At 52.9% G+C, this 13378-nt stretch overlaps 2 protein-coding genes and 1 long non-coding RNA gene across 5 annotated transcripts; all 3 read left to right on the top strand.

The window, feature by feature from the left end:
• The first annotated feature begins 4 nt into the window (after window positions 1-4).
• Window positions 5-2788, top strand: ADIRF (adipogenesis regulatory factor). Its single transcript, XM_081562819.1, has 3 exons — window positions 5-643; window positions 2330-2392; window positions 2596-2788. The coding sequence occupies exons 1-3, from the start codon at window positions 583-585 to the stop codon at window positions 2700-2702; spliced, it is 231 nt and encodes a 76-aa protein (XP_081418945.1). The 5' UTR covers window positions 5-582; the 3' UTR covers window positions 2703-2788.
• A 708-nt stretch (window positions 2789-3496) lies between these two features.
• LOC145534704 (uncharacterized) lies at window positions 3497-6485 on the top strand. The gene is made up of 2 exons (XR_014074894.1): window positions 3497-3634; window positions 5986-6485. It is a non-coding gene; the product is annotated as an uncharacterized LOC145534704 (long non-coding RNA).
• A 2961-nt stretch (window positions 6486-9446) lies between these two features.
• Window positions 9447-13128, top strand: FAM25A (family with sequence similarity 25 member A). Of its 3 annotated transcripts, none has more exons than XM_081562803.1 (4): window positions 9447-9553; window positions 10013-10301; window positions 11657-11719; window positions 12934-13128. In XM_081562803.1, the coding sequence occupies exons 1-4, from the start codon at window positions 9539-9541 to the stop codon at window positions 13065-13067; spliced, it is 501 nt and encodes a 166-aa protein (XP_081418929.1). In that variant the 5' UTR covers window positions 9447-9538; the 3' UTR covers window positions 13068-13128. The 3 variants fall into 3 exon arrangements, with proteins under 3 accessions (XP_081418929.1, XP_081418918.1, XP_081418906.1); XM_081562792.1 differs by having other exon boundaries at window positions 9917-10301; XM_081562780.1 differs by lacking the exon at window positions 9447-9553 and having other exon boundaries at window positions 9863-10301.
• Window positions 13129-13378: the final 250 nt, after the last annotated feature.

Genomic DNA, 13378 nt, shown 5'->3' with positions numbered 1-13378 from the left:
CCCCTGGAGAAGGAAATGGCAACCCACTCCAGTATTCTTGCCTGGAGAATCCCATGGACGGAGGAGCCTGGTAGGCTACAGTCCATGGGGTCGCAAAGAGTCGGACACGACTGAGCGACTTCACTCATTAATTACAACTCCACCTGGTGCTGATCCCCACCTTCCTCACCCCTCCCAGGTTGGGGAATCCTCAGGGTCAGGGAGGAAAAGTCGCGCCCACCCGGTGGAGGAAGAGTGGTGCGCCCCCTTGTGCCCCCAGCCGCTCTCCCGATCCAGTCCCTCTGCAGTCCTGAGCCCCTCTTCGGACACAACTAGTTGGCACCCCTCCCCGCTTTCCCATCATGGCCTGCCTGAGGCCAGGATGTGCTTTCGGGCTGGCGGGTACTGGAGCAGGGCCCGGTTACTCCCCTGAGCCCGAGTGCTGGGAACCGCCCTGTGCCCCCTCCAACCCCCCTTCGTGCTGGGAGGGGCCGGCCCTGGGGCGCCTTAAAAACCAGCGCTGGCGCTCGGGTCGCAGCCTCTTTGAGCAGGATCCAACGTCGCTGCGGCTACCCCTAACCACTCGCAGACCCCCCCGCAGCCATGGCCAGCAAGGGCTTGCAGGACCTGAAGCAGCAAGTGGAGGGGGCGGCCCAGGCAGCGGGTGAGAATGGAGCGCAACGCGGGCACACTCGATGGACGCGGGGGTTGGGGGGCGCAAGCCAGGGGACTGTGCAGCCGGAAAGTCGAAGGGGTGGGGGTGGCTCAGGCTAGGAAGGGCTCTCTTCGGGAGTTGCAGGGACCTGGCAGGACGCCCACCCCGACTAGCCCAGGAATAATGCCTTGAGGCAAGAGGGAGAACAGCGGTGCCTGGGCGGGATGAAGCATTGGGCATTGCCAGAGCCAATGCAAGGAGGCTGCAAAGGCGGGGAGTGGCCCCACCCGAGCCCTTAGGGGAGAGTGAAGAAGGTCCACGGGGAAAGCGGACTCTGCCACCCTGCGATCTCTGCCGGCCAGGGTCCCAGAGGCCCATAGAACCAGGATGGGATGAGGGAAGCAGCTCCAGATTCCCACTGGGCTTTGTTTTAAGCACTCCTCCCTTCCCCCCAATACTAATTTCCTCTTAAGTCCTCACCCAGAGGAACTTCCCACCCTCATGGGGCCAAGGCAGGTCACTAGTCTTAGTCTCCATCTCCAGCTCTCTCCTCCTCAGACCTGAGGTTACCCACCTGAGGGGTGAAGATGGACTGGGGAGTAGGGGATGTGAGGAGACTCTGGGCGCAGCAGCAGCACCTGTTTCAGTTCCGGCTCAGCCTCCCTTGGGACTCCAGCTCCCAATCTGTCCTATGCATATCCCAGTCAGCAGACAACACCTAAACCTACCCCATCCTTCATCAGTGCCCTAGGAAAGAGAACAGTTGCTCCCCTAGGCTAAAATGGTAGCAGGAAGCCTCTGTTTACAGCACCCTTCCTTCTGGGCCTCACTTTTTCCATCTGTAGGTTTAGTGCAAAGGCTCCTTCCCTGTGGGCTTGGCTGTGCTGTGTCAGAAAAGGACCCCAGGGACCTCTGTGAGCAGCAGATCCAGGGCCTGCCTGACCCCTGTGTACCCGGCCCCCAGGGTCTGGGTAAGGTAGGCCCTTTACTGTTTAGCAGTGAGGATGAGTTAGATCGCTGAAGGCCAGAGCACCTGTCTGCCTACCCAGCAGGTGGGACACATCTGAGCTCCTGGAAACCCTGTTCTCCACAGGTATAAACTCTGGTATAGAGGAGATGGCCTGACCTTGGAAGTTTCACCTATTTCCTGCACTTCATTTCCTAATGCCTTAAGCTGCCTGCCCACAGAGCCAACTGGCAATCATTGCTTGTGTGCCTTGTGGGGAGAGGCACAAGAGAGAGGAGGTAGTGAGAAGGCCTTGCAAAGTAGAAGCCCCAGTGGTGGGAATTCAGGCATTTGGGCCAAGCTTCTAGGGGAGAAGTTGTTAAAGGGGGCAAGGTTCTTCCTGGGCCATGCCCAGCAGCAGCCACAGCCCAGATGCCAGTTCCAGCCTGGCCCTGCCCTGCCTTCCTTCCTCTGTTGCATATTTTCTCAGCAGTCCTGAAGATCCCAAGGGAAGCAAGCCAGAGGGGAGGAGCCCAGAGTTATAAATAAACAAGAATAATACCCTGGAGTCATGGAAAGGGCTCATGCCCCTCACTGACTGAGTGGCCTTGGTCAAAGGACTTTACCTTAATGGCATCCATCCTTGGGTGTGTAGGACAGACCACTCTAGAGAACAGATGGGGTTGGCAGGTGGAGCCCCTGTGGTTAGTGGCATCTCAAGAGCTAAAGCCCACATCTCTCTGTTCCAGTGACTTCGGCCGGAACAGCGGCTCAGCAAGTGGTGGATCAGGCCACAGAAGCAGGGCAGAAAGGTCTGGTGGGGCTGGTGGGCAAGAGGGTGGATAGCCCCAGCACACGTCTATACTCTACCCAGTGCTTGTCCAGACACAGTGTCTCCTCTGCAGACCCTCTATCCTCATTGCTTTCTGGGGAGGGAGCCCCAGGGGAGGCTAACCCTGCACGTCTGTGGTTCCCCAGGGTCCCGCCCTCAACTGCTCTTTCCTTCCTTCCCCAGCCATGGACCAGGTTGCCAAGGCTACCCAGGAAACCATCGACAAGACTGCCAACCAGGCCTCTGAGACTTTCTCGGGTTTTGGGAAAAAATTTGGCCTCCTGAAATGACGGAAGGGAGACATGGGTGACTCCCTTCGAGGCCCGGAGCTCTGGCAGGCTCTTGGTGGGCCACCTCATTAAAACATATATTCCTACCCTGTGCCCACGTCATGACTCCTTCCACACTGGGCCCAGCCCTCCCTCGCTTAGAGCAGAGCCTCAGCACAGAAACTCAGCCCTTAGTCCAGCGAGAGTCCTGGCATTCCAAATTCGGAGGAAACCCAGACTGATTGTCCAAGAACTCATTTTCCGTTTCTCAACCGCGTATGCCCACTCTCCCACACTTAGGTACGTGCCTCTCCCCGCCCCTGATTCCAAAACCACTCTCCCAGCTCAGCTCTGGGCAGGGGACTAAAGGTTCCAGCGGCCACGGCCTTGGGAACTTCTCCCAGTGAGCTGAGGCAGGAAGCTAGGATCATCGAGGCAATCCAGAGCTGGGCGCCCGCGAGGACTTCAGGCGGCAGGAACTCTCGGGGAAGACAGGGGACGCAGGGGAGTGGTTCTGGCCTTAGCCACTCTAACCAGCCCGTCCGGTGTACGTGCGACTGCCGCACCCAGCGGTGAGTCACCGGGCGGCACCCGGAAGGCGAGGACACGCCCCGAAGACCTGGGCCCCGCCCGATTGACTTGGTTGGCGCGGCCGCCAAGAGCTCCGCCCACGACGCGCCCCCTGGGAGGGCCCTGCGGCGCACAGGGCGGTGCACGTGAGCGCGGTGCACGTGGGCATGAAGCGCCAGCGCCCGGCAGAGTGCGTGCGCGCGCTAGACCACGCCCGTTGGCACCCCTTCCGTTCCGGATGCACCAGTATCTTCTGGCCTAGGGTGGAGACCGGCGTTTTTGTCGGGCAGGTCCCCAAGACGGTCTAGAGTTCGCGCAAACTTTATTCCCTCCAACCTCCCCTGCACGTGTCCACGTGTTCCTGCACGCGATACCAGCTCTGGGTAAGTCCTGCTGGTGGGTGACTCATCGTTGCCACAGGATAACCCCAGCCCTGGCGCCGGGTGCTGGCAGCCCTCTTCATCCGAACTCTTGCCACACCTTAGCTGGTGACGCCCCATTCCCTTTCCCCATCTCCCTGTCTTTCCACACACTGTCCCCTCCGTCCGTATGATCTTGTTCTCTTCTGGACGAGTACATATATAGTCATGCCGTTTCAACTCTGGCTACAAGGTGTTGGCTACAAGGCACTGCCAGTTCAGGGGAGACTGATAGAAAAAAAGCGTCGTCTTTGCTTCACACTCGAGACCGGCTTTCCTAGAGGCCTTCTGCGACCTGCCAGCAGGGGGCCAGTGTCGTGTCCACCGCCCCCCCCAACCGCTTCCCCTTCATACCCGCCCCCCCTTCACATCCCCCAGCGCAGGTCTTCATGTGTGTAACCATCTGCCCAGGGGACCTTTCCTTTCTCCAATCCGAGATCCCTCCCAAGGAAGCAGTAGGTTTCCTCCCTAGTCCTTAGTATCTCTCACCCTCACCCCAGGGCCAAGCTCAGTTTCATGGTTTGTTCTTGTTTCTGACTTCCCCAAAGAAGGCCTCACCTGGTCTACAAAATGGGCCAAGACCTAAAGGGAAGGTCCTGGAAGAGACACCTGGAGTCATGTGGAGGTGCTTCCAGCATCTCCAGGAGCCCCTGCCCCCAGGAGAGAATGCCAGGATTAAGAGAGATCACGTGGGGCCACACCCAGAGGTGGGTGGGGCTGAACTATCAGATCCCTGGGATCCTTTTTGGTAGGCAACCTTCCCCTGCCTGACTCAGGAGAAATCCCAGTTGGCCCAACAATCCTTCTTAATCCTGTTTTCCTTCTGAGTGTTGGCCTTAGGAATGAGTGTGTGAGCCATCTCAGACCAAGGAGAGGAGGAGTCGGATCTGAGGGCCAGGAGGCTTCTAGGAAAGGGTTTTTCATCCTCAGAAAAAAAAAAAAAGACGAAGAAGCATTTCTTCCTCTTCCACTGGACATTTTTGTGACCAGAGATGATGCTAGAACTCTGGCAGCCACTTCTAACCTCAGGAGGAAGGAGCCTGAGGAAAAGCCAACTTGCTGATTAGGGCAGAGCAGAAGTATGAAAAGAACCTAGATCCCAAGTTATTTTATTGAGTCCCTAATGTAGCCAATCCTGCACCTGCCACGCACTAGGCGAAAGGATCAGTTTTCTCATCATTTAAGCTGCTGTAAAATAGGTTTCTATTACAAAGAAAAGCTAAAATCCTGTTACCTCAGTGATACTAAGGTCCTTCATTTGCCAGCCTCACTCACCTCCTCAGCCTCCTTCCTCAATACCCCCTCCCTCTCAGTCTCAGCCATGTTAACCTTTGTTCATTTCCCTTGACATCGTGCTTCAGCTCACCTCAGTCTGTGTGTGTGCTGTTTTTTTTCTACTTTGGAATGCTGTCCTTCCTTCCTCATAAATCACCCTTGTCTAGGTGGCTTCTACTTTTTCATCCTTCAGATCTCAGCTTCCCAGATCAGCCCCCAACATACACAGAATGGGTCCAGCCACTGCCAGTGGACTTGTTTTCCACACTTAAATACTAATAAGTGGCTCTCCTGTGTGCTTTGCTGTGATGATTGTCCACAGGCTGCACCCAAGTCCCCTGTGCTGATTAGTGCATGCCCAGTGCCTAGAGTCGGGCTCTGGCAACATCTGCTGAATGAAAGCAGGGATGATGGTCCGTTGGTTCTCCTACCAGATAACAGAGTTGTCATGCTAGGTTCACTCTAGGACCATCTCTACACTGCAGCCTCTTCCACGTCTCTCTGCCCCTATGCATCTGATGCTCCCATGCACTGTGCAGATGCGTCTTTCTGCATTCCTCGATTCCCCTAGCACTGAGCCCTGGGGGTGGGGCCAGGTTGGACTTGTCTTTGGCTCTGTCTGGGACAAGGTGGACATGGTGCTAGGGAGCCATGGGAGCCTGTAGGAGTCCAGGCCTGTCTCTGTGAGGTTCATGAAGTTAGTGAAACCCAGATAGGCTGAGGAGAAGAAGGCTGTGACCACTGCACCTGTTGGGTCTTGGTCAGGTCTCCAAAGATAATTCTCCCATTAGCAGTTCTCAGGTAGTTCCTAATTCTCTAAATCCCAGTTCCCCAACTAGCCAAACACAAAGTCACTAACATCACGTTTTGGACTTGAGCTCTGATTCCCATCAAATACAGATGAGAAGGGCAGCGTTTTCTGCTTTCCACCTTCTCTCCCTTTTCTCTTTTTTTTTGGTTGTTGTTAGTTGTCTCATTTTTACTTTGTGAAAATATATAGCATTTACATTCCATTCCTCCACACCTTTGTTTTGTCTTAGATCTGTAACTGAAGATACCAGAAGCAGTCTGCCATTGTCTGCTGAAATATTTTCTGTTATCTCTTGTTTGGTTGGAGTTGGTCCTCTAGAAGTTTCCTCAAGAATGAAATATTTTCAGATGAACTGAGAAGACATCTGGGATGTGAACTGAGAATTGTTATAGCTAGGCCCCTTGGGTTATAGCAGTGTGTCCATGAGGGTTCATAGTGTTCTGTTTTTTGTGTGTGGCATTTTCTATTTTTAAAAAGGTTAAAAAGTTAAAAATTAAGAAAGAAGAGCTCATGTGAACCATATTCTGTGTTCTTAAATGGTGGGAATGTTAGTCTGTAGCCTTTATACTTTATCCTCAACTGGGTTTGAAATTTTCAGCTCATACTTTCTTCCTTGAGTGTCTTCTAGATACGGCTGCACTGCCTTCTGCCACAGATGATTGAATAATTCCTTTAAGTTTGATTTCTGTTTCACTGGAATTTCTTCTTTTTAAAAAATATTTATTTATTTATTTATGGCTGTGCTGGGTCTTTATTGCTGTGTTGTTGTTCCTTTTTGCCCCATAGAGTTTCAGGAGGAGAAATGGGACTATTTAGAGTTTAAGCTGCTGTCATGTTGCTTCCAGACCTGGAAGTCTGGCAGGCTGAGCTGGTGTTCTCTGTTTATAGAGAATCCACATACTCTCTGCCTTTTACTCCCTGCCCTCACCCTGGGAACTTGCCTCTTGAACTTCATTACCCAGGCTCCCTTACCTTTGGGACTTGTTGGGTTCAGCTGCAGGGGATTTCAGTGGAGATGGAGAAGAGAGGAGTTTATCCCTCCTGCTCCCTTCTTGCTGGGCCTGGTTGGGCAGTGGCCTTGTTCCTCCGCTGACAGTGGCAGCTCTGTCTACTGACCCTCTCCTACAGCTGGAGCTCTCATCAGGGTCTATAGCCCCTCCAGGCCAAGGGAGATAAAAACCCCCATTGCTGCAAGTCCCTGGCAGCCTCACCTGGCAGACCCTCATGGGCTCCCTTAAGTCTGCCCACACCTTTTTGAACTGTCCATTTCCTCAGCTACCCCTTTGATGTGCCCTCTGCCCATGGGTGTACAAGAGCTGGGTTCCTAGGGAAGTCTTCTTTTGGCGACCGACAAACCAAGTCTCTAGGAATCTCTTCTTGGCTCCTCTGTGACTGGAAGGGGTCTGTATGTACAAGATATATGGGCTCTGTATGTACTGGGAGCTCAAATCCATGAAGCAGAAGTAGGAGAAAGCATAGGCAGGATGACAGTTATAAAACTCTTGCTGTTCATGACATTTGCAGTCACAGGAGAAAAAAAAATTTATCATGCTTCAGATGTGAGACAGCCCTAAGTATTTAAGCATACTTAAACTACTTAAACCCTTTTTTCCCCCAGAATAGTTAATTGCTCAGTTGGCAAATTACTTTTGAAAAATTGGCTCTCCTTGACTTGATGATGGAATCATCTGGTCCTTTGCCAGTCTGGGTTGTTGAGCAGATTCCATTTGAAGAATTAGTTGACTCTTGCAAAGCTTGATTCTCCCAGCCCCAAGTGTAGGACTTGACCTTCTGACTCAGGACAGGCTGACTAGGCTGCCTGTGTTCAAGGCCTGCTCTGTTGGGACCCATCATGACAGGCTTTTTCCCAGATGGGGTGGTTCCTACCTGAGTCACCCCAACCTCATCCAGGTAGGAATAGCCCAAGCCCAACCCCTTAGACCAGAATCCTTCTTAGGAGGGTGTGAGACTGTCCTAGGTTCTCTGGGCTGGAAAGGAGTCCACCCTCAGGGATCCTGGATGGGCTGGGCTGAGCTGAGAGGCCAGGGAGCTGGTCAGAGCTACAGTGGGAAGGCTGGTGGGACTAGAAGTGGGCCAGAGCACCAAGGTCTGGGGCCCAAATCCAGTCTTGGGCAGCTTGGCCTCCCCAGGCCTTCCCTCTCCCTGTTGCATTTGGGATCTGTACCTGAACCCAGCCTTGTCAGGAGATTTGGGGCCATGATATGTTGTCACTGGAGTCTGGGTGCTCACACCAGGGCCGTGTGTTAAGGAGGAGAGGGTCCCATGGGCCAGGAGATGTAGTGAAGGCAACAGCAGTCTGACAGGGAGGAGGAAAACTGTAGCCAGAGGGCTCCTAGCTGGGACTGGGGCCAGAGTCCTGCTGAGTGGCTGAGCCCTGATGGGCCTGTCAAGGAGCTGGTGAGCTCTCAAGGAGAGGGTCACAGGGAAGAGTAGCCAAGGGTGGGCACTGGGGGGATGGGGTCATGGGGTCTGGAAGCCATCCCAGAACTGGTGGGTGACACTGCCATCCTGTCAAGGGGTCCAGCAGAAAGGACCCATGTAGGGGTGGAGGACACACATAACCTCAGAGGAAAGAAGCAGGGGGTTTTGATGGGCCCAGGGAACGTCCCTGTGGGTCTCTCAGGCCAGTTCCCACCAGCCATGTCCCAGAAGTGCCCCCACCCTTGGCAGTGTTGTCCTAATATCATGAGCAGAACTCTCTGATATTTAGATGTAACAGGGAGGCCAGAGTCATCTAGACCTGCTTAAACTCCAGGGCCCCTTCTGAGTCCACAGTGTCAAACATATATATGTGTGTGTGTGTATATATATATATTCACATGAATAGTAGTATTCTTTTTCTTAAAGGGACTCTCCAAATTGTTTAAGACCTGATCGACTCCTACTTATGTCACATGTGTGGCTATGGCCTTGTGACCCAGAGTTCCTGCTGCCTACAGCATCCACTGCCCACCCCAGGGGGGCTGGCCACTGCCCAGGGCCTCCCAGCACCACTCAGGAATGTGGGAGGGCCTCGACTCCTTAAGCCTGTGTCAGGTAAACACTAATTAGACCCCGCCACTCCCTCCTGGACTCCTCTGAGGGGTAAGGGAGCCTGTATGGGGGGAGCAGCCTCAAACTCCTGCCCCAGGCCTGGACTTTATGAGCAAGTCCTTGAAAGGGCCTTCCCTCCATGACTCCTAGCTGGTGGGAGTTTCATCTCCAAGCCCTCTCACTCCAAGGCAGCCTTATACTTCTGCCACTCTTTGTTCCACCCATTGGTTGGTCAGGGCTCACTGCCAAGCAGCATGGACCTAGCTAGCATCCCTAGCACATCACTGATAAAAGGGTGGGAATGGAAGTTTACCAAGAGTTTGCATGCCTGGCCCCACCAACTATCAGTGACTAGGCCAGGAAGGCATGGATGCCCCCATTTTATAGATGAAGAAACTGAGGCTCAGCTGGGCTAGTGACTAAGGGAAGCAGCATGTGATACGTGGCTTGAGGCATCTCTCTCCATCCTGAGTAACTTGGAAGGCAGTCTGGCTCCCTAAGCATGTAACGTTTCAGGGACTGGTAGAGCTTCTTTCCAGGAACTCTTGATAGAGCCAGAAGCACGTCCCCAGATGGTGGTGGGGTCCTCCATTTACTGCCCTAGGACCTCTTGGGTGGGCACTTCTGACTTCACAGGGCTTCCCTAAGAGGCCAGGCTCCAAGGTGCAAGGACGACTGGGTTCCCTTACCTGCAGGCTGCCTCAGTGCTGGACCACCCAGGTGCTCCCATGAGTGAGAACCAGGTAACTGCAAGTCAGAGATGACTAGACTTCTGGTCAATGTTGCAACCTTCTCTGCCTTGGGCCAGGCATGGCCCTCATTTTCCCTACTTCCCCAAACTGTCCAGTGGAGGCCGCAAGGCCACTCTGCTGAGCTGAGTTGTTGGGAATGAGGGCAGTGGCCTCCACTCCACTTGTATTCCTGGCCTGGGGGCTACCCAAGTCCCCCGGCTCACAAAATGCTACACTCCTGACTAGACCACCCTAGGGATAGTAGGCAGCGGGCTGGAAGTTCTCAGCCTTGTCTGGATACACAGCTGTGCCCAGACTGCCATGAATCCAGGGGACTGGCAGGGCTGAGGTCCCCAAATGCCTCTCACCCCACAGGGCACTGAGGCCTCTTGCCTTGGGAAAGGGGTATGTCCCAGAACCGAGCTCTGTCTGGCCTCATGCTTCCGGTCCCTGCCCCTCATGGGGTCTCAGGTTATGAGGTGCGGGGGTCTCATGCTGCCAGCGGAGCGCTTCCCCAGCCACAGCACTGGGGTGGCCCCACCCAGCTTCTTCCTCCTGCCGCCTGTGCTGACTCACCACCAGGGTGAGGGCTTGTGTCCCGGAGCCCAGCCGGACATCAGAGGCATCTATAAAAGCAGACTGGTCCAGGCCCCAGCATCCTGCTTGATTACCACCTGTTGCCACACAATGCTGGGAGGCCTGGGGAAGCTAGCTGCTGAGGGCCTGGCCCACCGCACGGAGAAGGCCACTGAGGAAGCTGGTAAGGACTTTGGGGCTCCTTTCCCCTTGCATTGTTCCTCCCACTGGGGGACTCAGGACAGACTTGACTAGGCCGGTGAAAAGCTGATCCCAGCAGGATTGGGGTAGGCTTTGGCCCCATGGAGAACCAAGGATGATCAGCCCCATAGGGATGGAGGTGAGGGACTGTAGAAGCTAAGCCAGTAGAAGCCATGAGAGGTCCACTGCCCCAGCAACCCTCCTGGTCAGACCTGTTTTGTCCCCCACCCCCTGGGCTTGACACATTCCTGGGGTCTGTGGCTGTGGGACAGAGGGGGCAGCTCAGAGGCAGGCCCCTGGTAGCAGGAGGGGAGCCAAGGTGCTGGGTGAGCAGCTGGTGACTTGACTCCGTGCCTCTGGAAACCGGCAGGGGGTGGGAGGCTTTCATGTTAAAAGAGCTTATTCTAAGTATCCTACAGATGCTACAGGAAAAGGAAGGTGGATTTTAATTTTTTACCATAATGTTAAAGCTTCAAAGATTTCTTGCTTAAGAATCACCAAGTCTGATTGTGTTCAAAGTCAGCCCCCAGAGTTTACACAAAGGACATTTTCAGTTTCTTCGAAGTCCCAAGAAATTCTTTTTTTGTACATCGGCCCTTGGATACAGAGACACTGATCCAAGCCCTACCTGTTTGACATTTTGTGAAAAACAGCTTGTGCCCAAGTTTGCTGTTCTCTTTCTAAATGGCTGCAAACATGCCTGTGTTTCATTTTAGCTTTGCAACTGCTGTTGACTGTCCACTTTCATCCTGACCAGCTCTCTGAGTGCTGTGTTATTCCCAGTCTATGGACAAGGGAACCCAAGCAGTGGAGTTAATTCTAGGAGTTGGAATCTGAAATAGTTCTTCTGACCCAACATCTTTCACTTCTAGCACATTACCACCCTAGGAGGGCAGAGGAATTGCTTATCGGGGGTCTTGGTGTTGCCGTGGCAGGGAGTGGTGGTGGTGAAGCTTTGACATTGAGCCTCCTGCTGCAGCCTCCATCCAGCCATAGACAGAACAGCAGCTCACCTGAGAGGTGTGGTGACCTGGGAAATAGGCCCAGCCTTGGCTCCAGGTCCAAGCTGGCAGGAAGGCCTGCTAATCAGCATTCCAGGCCTTGCTGGGCGAGGGACATGGAGAGCCCTGTGCCCTCACCAGCTTGGCTGCTAGCAGCCAGGTCCCACTCCAGTCTCTGAAGGAAGCCAGCTGGGGGTTCTTGGTGAGCAGCGTGTCCTGTCCTGGCGGGAGTAGCATCCCTGAGGCCCTTTTGGGATAACCAGGGCTGTCTGGGCCCTGCCGTGAGGACAGGCAGCTTACACTGTGCTCTCACTCTGGGCTTGTCTCATCTTTTCAGTTCACGTTGTGGAGGGAGTGGTGAAGGAGGTGATAGATCATGCCAAGGAGGCTGGAGAGAAAGGTAAGGCCAAGTTAGGGATGGGAAGGAGGGAAGCTGGGTGCTGGCAGCAACCTGTTCCTTGCCTAATCAGGTCAAACCCTGACCCCGATGTTGCTTCCTTTCAGTTGGTGTACAATTATCTGCAGTCATCTGAGATCTCACACTGTACTTTGTTAAAGCACGAGCCATCTAGATAGTCCTCTCTGTGGAATGTTAATAGGATGGTGTCACAAAAGATCAGGTGGCAGTGTGCTGGGACAAAACATTGGAGACATAAATTATATATTTGTACAAATACGTATTTATTTAAATGTTTATATGTTTGTTTATATGTTTCTGTGAGTGTCACAATGTACAAAGCTTCTGTATGTCTCACTCCTTACAACAAAATAGTTTGCAGATGGATTAGAACTTAAATACATGAAATTATTAAATTCATAGAAAAGAACATAGATATTGGCATAATCTCAGAGAATGGAGGATCTTTTTAATGATGACAGAAGATCCAAAGGCCATAAAGGAAATATTAGGTAAATTGGACAGTGCGTGCTCAGTCACTTCAGTTGTGTCCAACTTTCTTCGACCCCATGGACCATGGCCCACCAGGCTCCTCTGTCCATGGGATTCTGCAGGCAAGAATACTGGAGTGGGTTGCCATTTCCTTCTCCAGTGATAAAGTGTGAAGTGAGTGAAGTGAAGTCGCTCAGTCGTGTCCGACTCTTTGCGACCCCATGGACTGTAGCCCACCAGGCTCCTCCGTCCATAGGATTTTCTGGGCAAGAGTGCTGGAGTGGTTTGCCATTTCCTTCTCCTAAATTGGAGAGCATAAAACTTAAAAAATTTCCATAGTGAAAAAAAAATACCATAAGCCAAATCAAAAGAAAAACCACAAACTGAACAAAAATATTTGTAGTAGAAATGATAACCCAATATAAAAATGACCAAAAGATATAAACAGACAGTTCACAGAAAAATGAAGCCTGAGTAGGCAGTACACCCACAAGCAGATGCCCTATCTCACTAATAATTGGAGAAATGCAGGCTGTGTGGAGAAATGAAAGCAAGTGTGAATGTCTTCATCCAGGAGCTGCTATGCTATGCTGTCTCAGAACTGCAGGGTGCAACCCAGTAAGACTGCCACATCCTACAGCACACTCTAGGTGGCACCAGCCCAGCGAGTGACTTGAATTGATTTCTTTCCTCACCTGGACATTCTTCTTCTTCCTTCCCAACAGCCATTGCCGATGCTTTAAAGAAGGCCCACGAGTCAGGGGACAAAGTGGTAAAGGAAGTAACTGAGACAGTGACCAACACAGTCACGAATGCTGTCACGCACGCAGCAGAAGGCCTGGGCAAACTGGGACAGTGAGCTTGCCTGCCACCATCAGGCTCTTCCTGAATCGCAATAAAAAGCTGTGATTAAATGTGTACACTGAGCCCTGGATCTGTTCCTGTTTGGATGGAAACATTGCCTGTGTCCTGAGTGTCTCCTCTGCAGGGACAAGGGGCCAGCACCTTGGCTCCCACTGGGGGTCACATAGTTGCCCATGATTAATCAGATGTGCTGCTCTCACTTTATGATTTCTCATGTCAGCAAGGAGCTCTTGAGGACTGTTAGTGTCTGTGCTGCATCTCTTAAAAGACTATTTCCCCAGAAACTGTATAAAGCTTTCAAACACC

This window comes from Giraffa tippelskirchi, chromosome 2 (assembly GCF_054371585.1).
Source record: "Giraffa tippelskirchi isolate mGirTip1 chromosome 2, T2T-mGirTip1v1.2.pri, whole genome shotgun sequence".
NCBI classification, from domain to species: Eukaryota; Metazoa; Chordata; class Mammalia; order Artiodactyla; family Giraffidae; genus Giraffa; species Giraffa tippelskirchi.
This window is presented reverse-complemented; position numbering and strand designations above follow the sequence as displayed.

Coding starts and splice junctions, on each gene's coding strand:
- ADIRF (XM_081562819.1), top strand. CDS start 583: ATGGCCAGCAAGGGCTTGCAGGACCTGAAGCAGCAAGTGGAGGGGGCG. Junction 644..2,329: donor GGGGGCGGCCCAGGCAGCGG/GTGAGAATGGAG, acceptor TCTCTGTTCCAG/TGACTTCGGCCGGAACAGCG. Junction 2,393..2,595: donor CACAGAAGCAGGGCAGAAAG/GTCTGGTGGGGC, acceptor TTCCTTCCCCAG/CCATGGACCAGGTTGCCAAG.
- FAM25A (XM_081562780.1), top strand. CDS start 9,899: ATGCCTCTCACCCCACAGGGCACTGAGGCCTCTTGCCTTGGGAAAGGG. Junction 10,302..11,656: donor GAAGGCCACTGAGGAAGCTG/GTAAGGACTTTG, acceptor TCATCTTTTCAG/TTCACGTTGTGGAGGGAGTG. Junction 11,720..12,933: donor CAAGGAGGCTGGAGAGAAAG/GTAAGGCCAAGT, acceptor CCTTCCCAACAG/CCATTGCCGATGCTTTAAAG.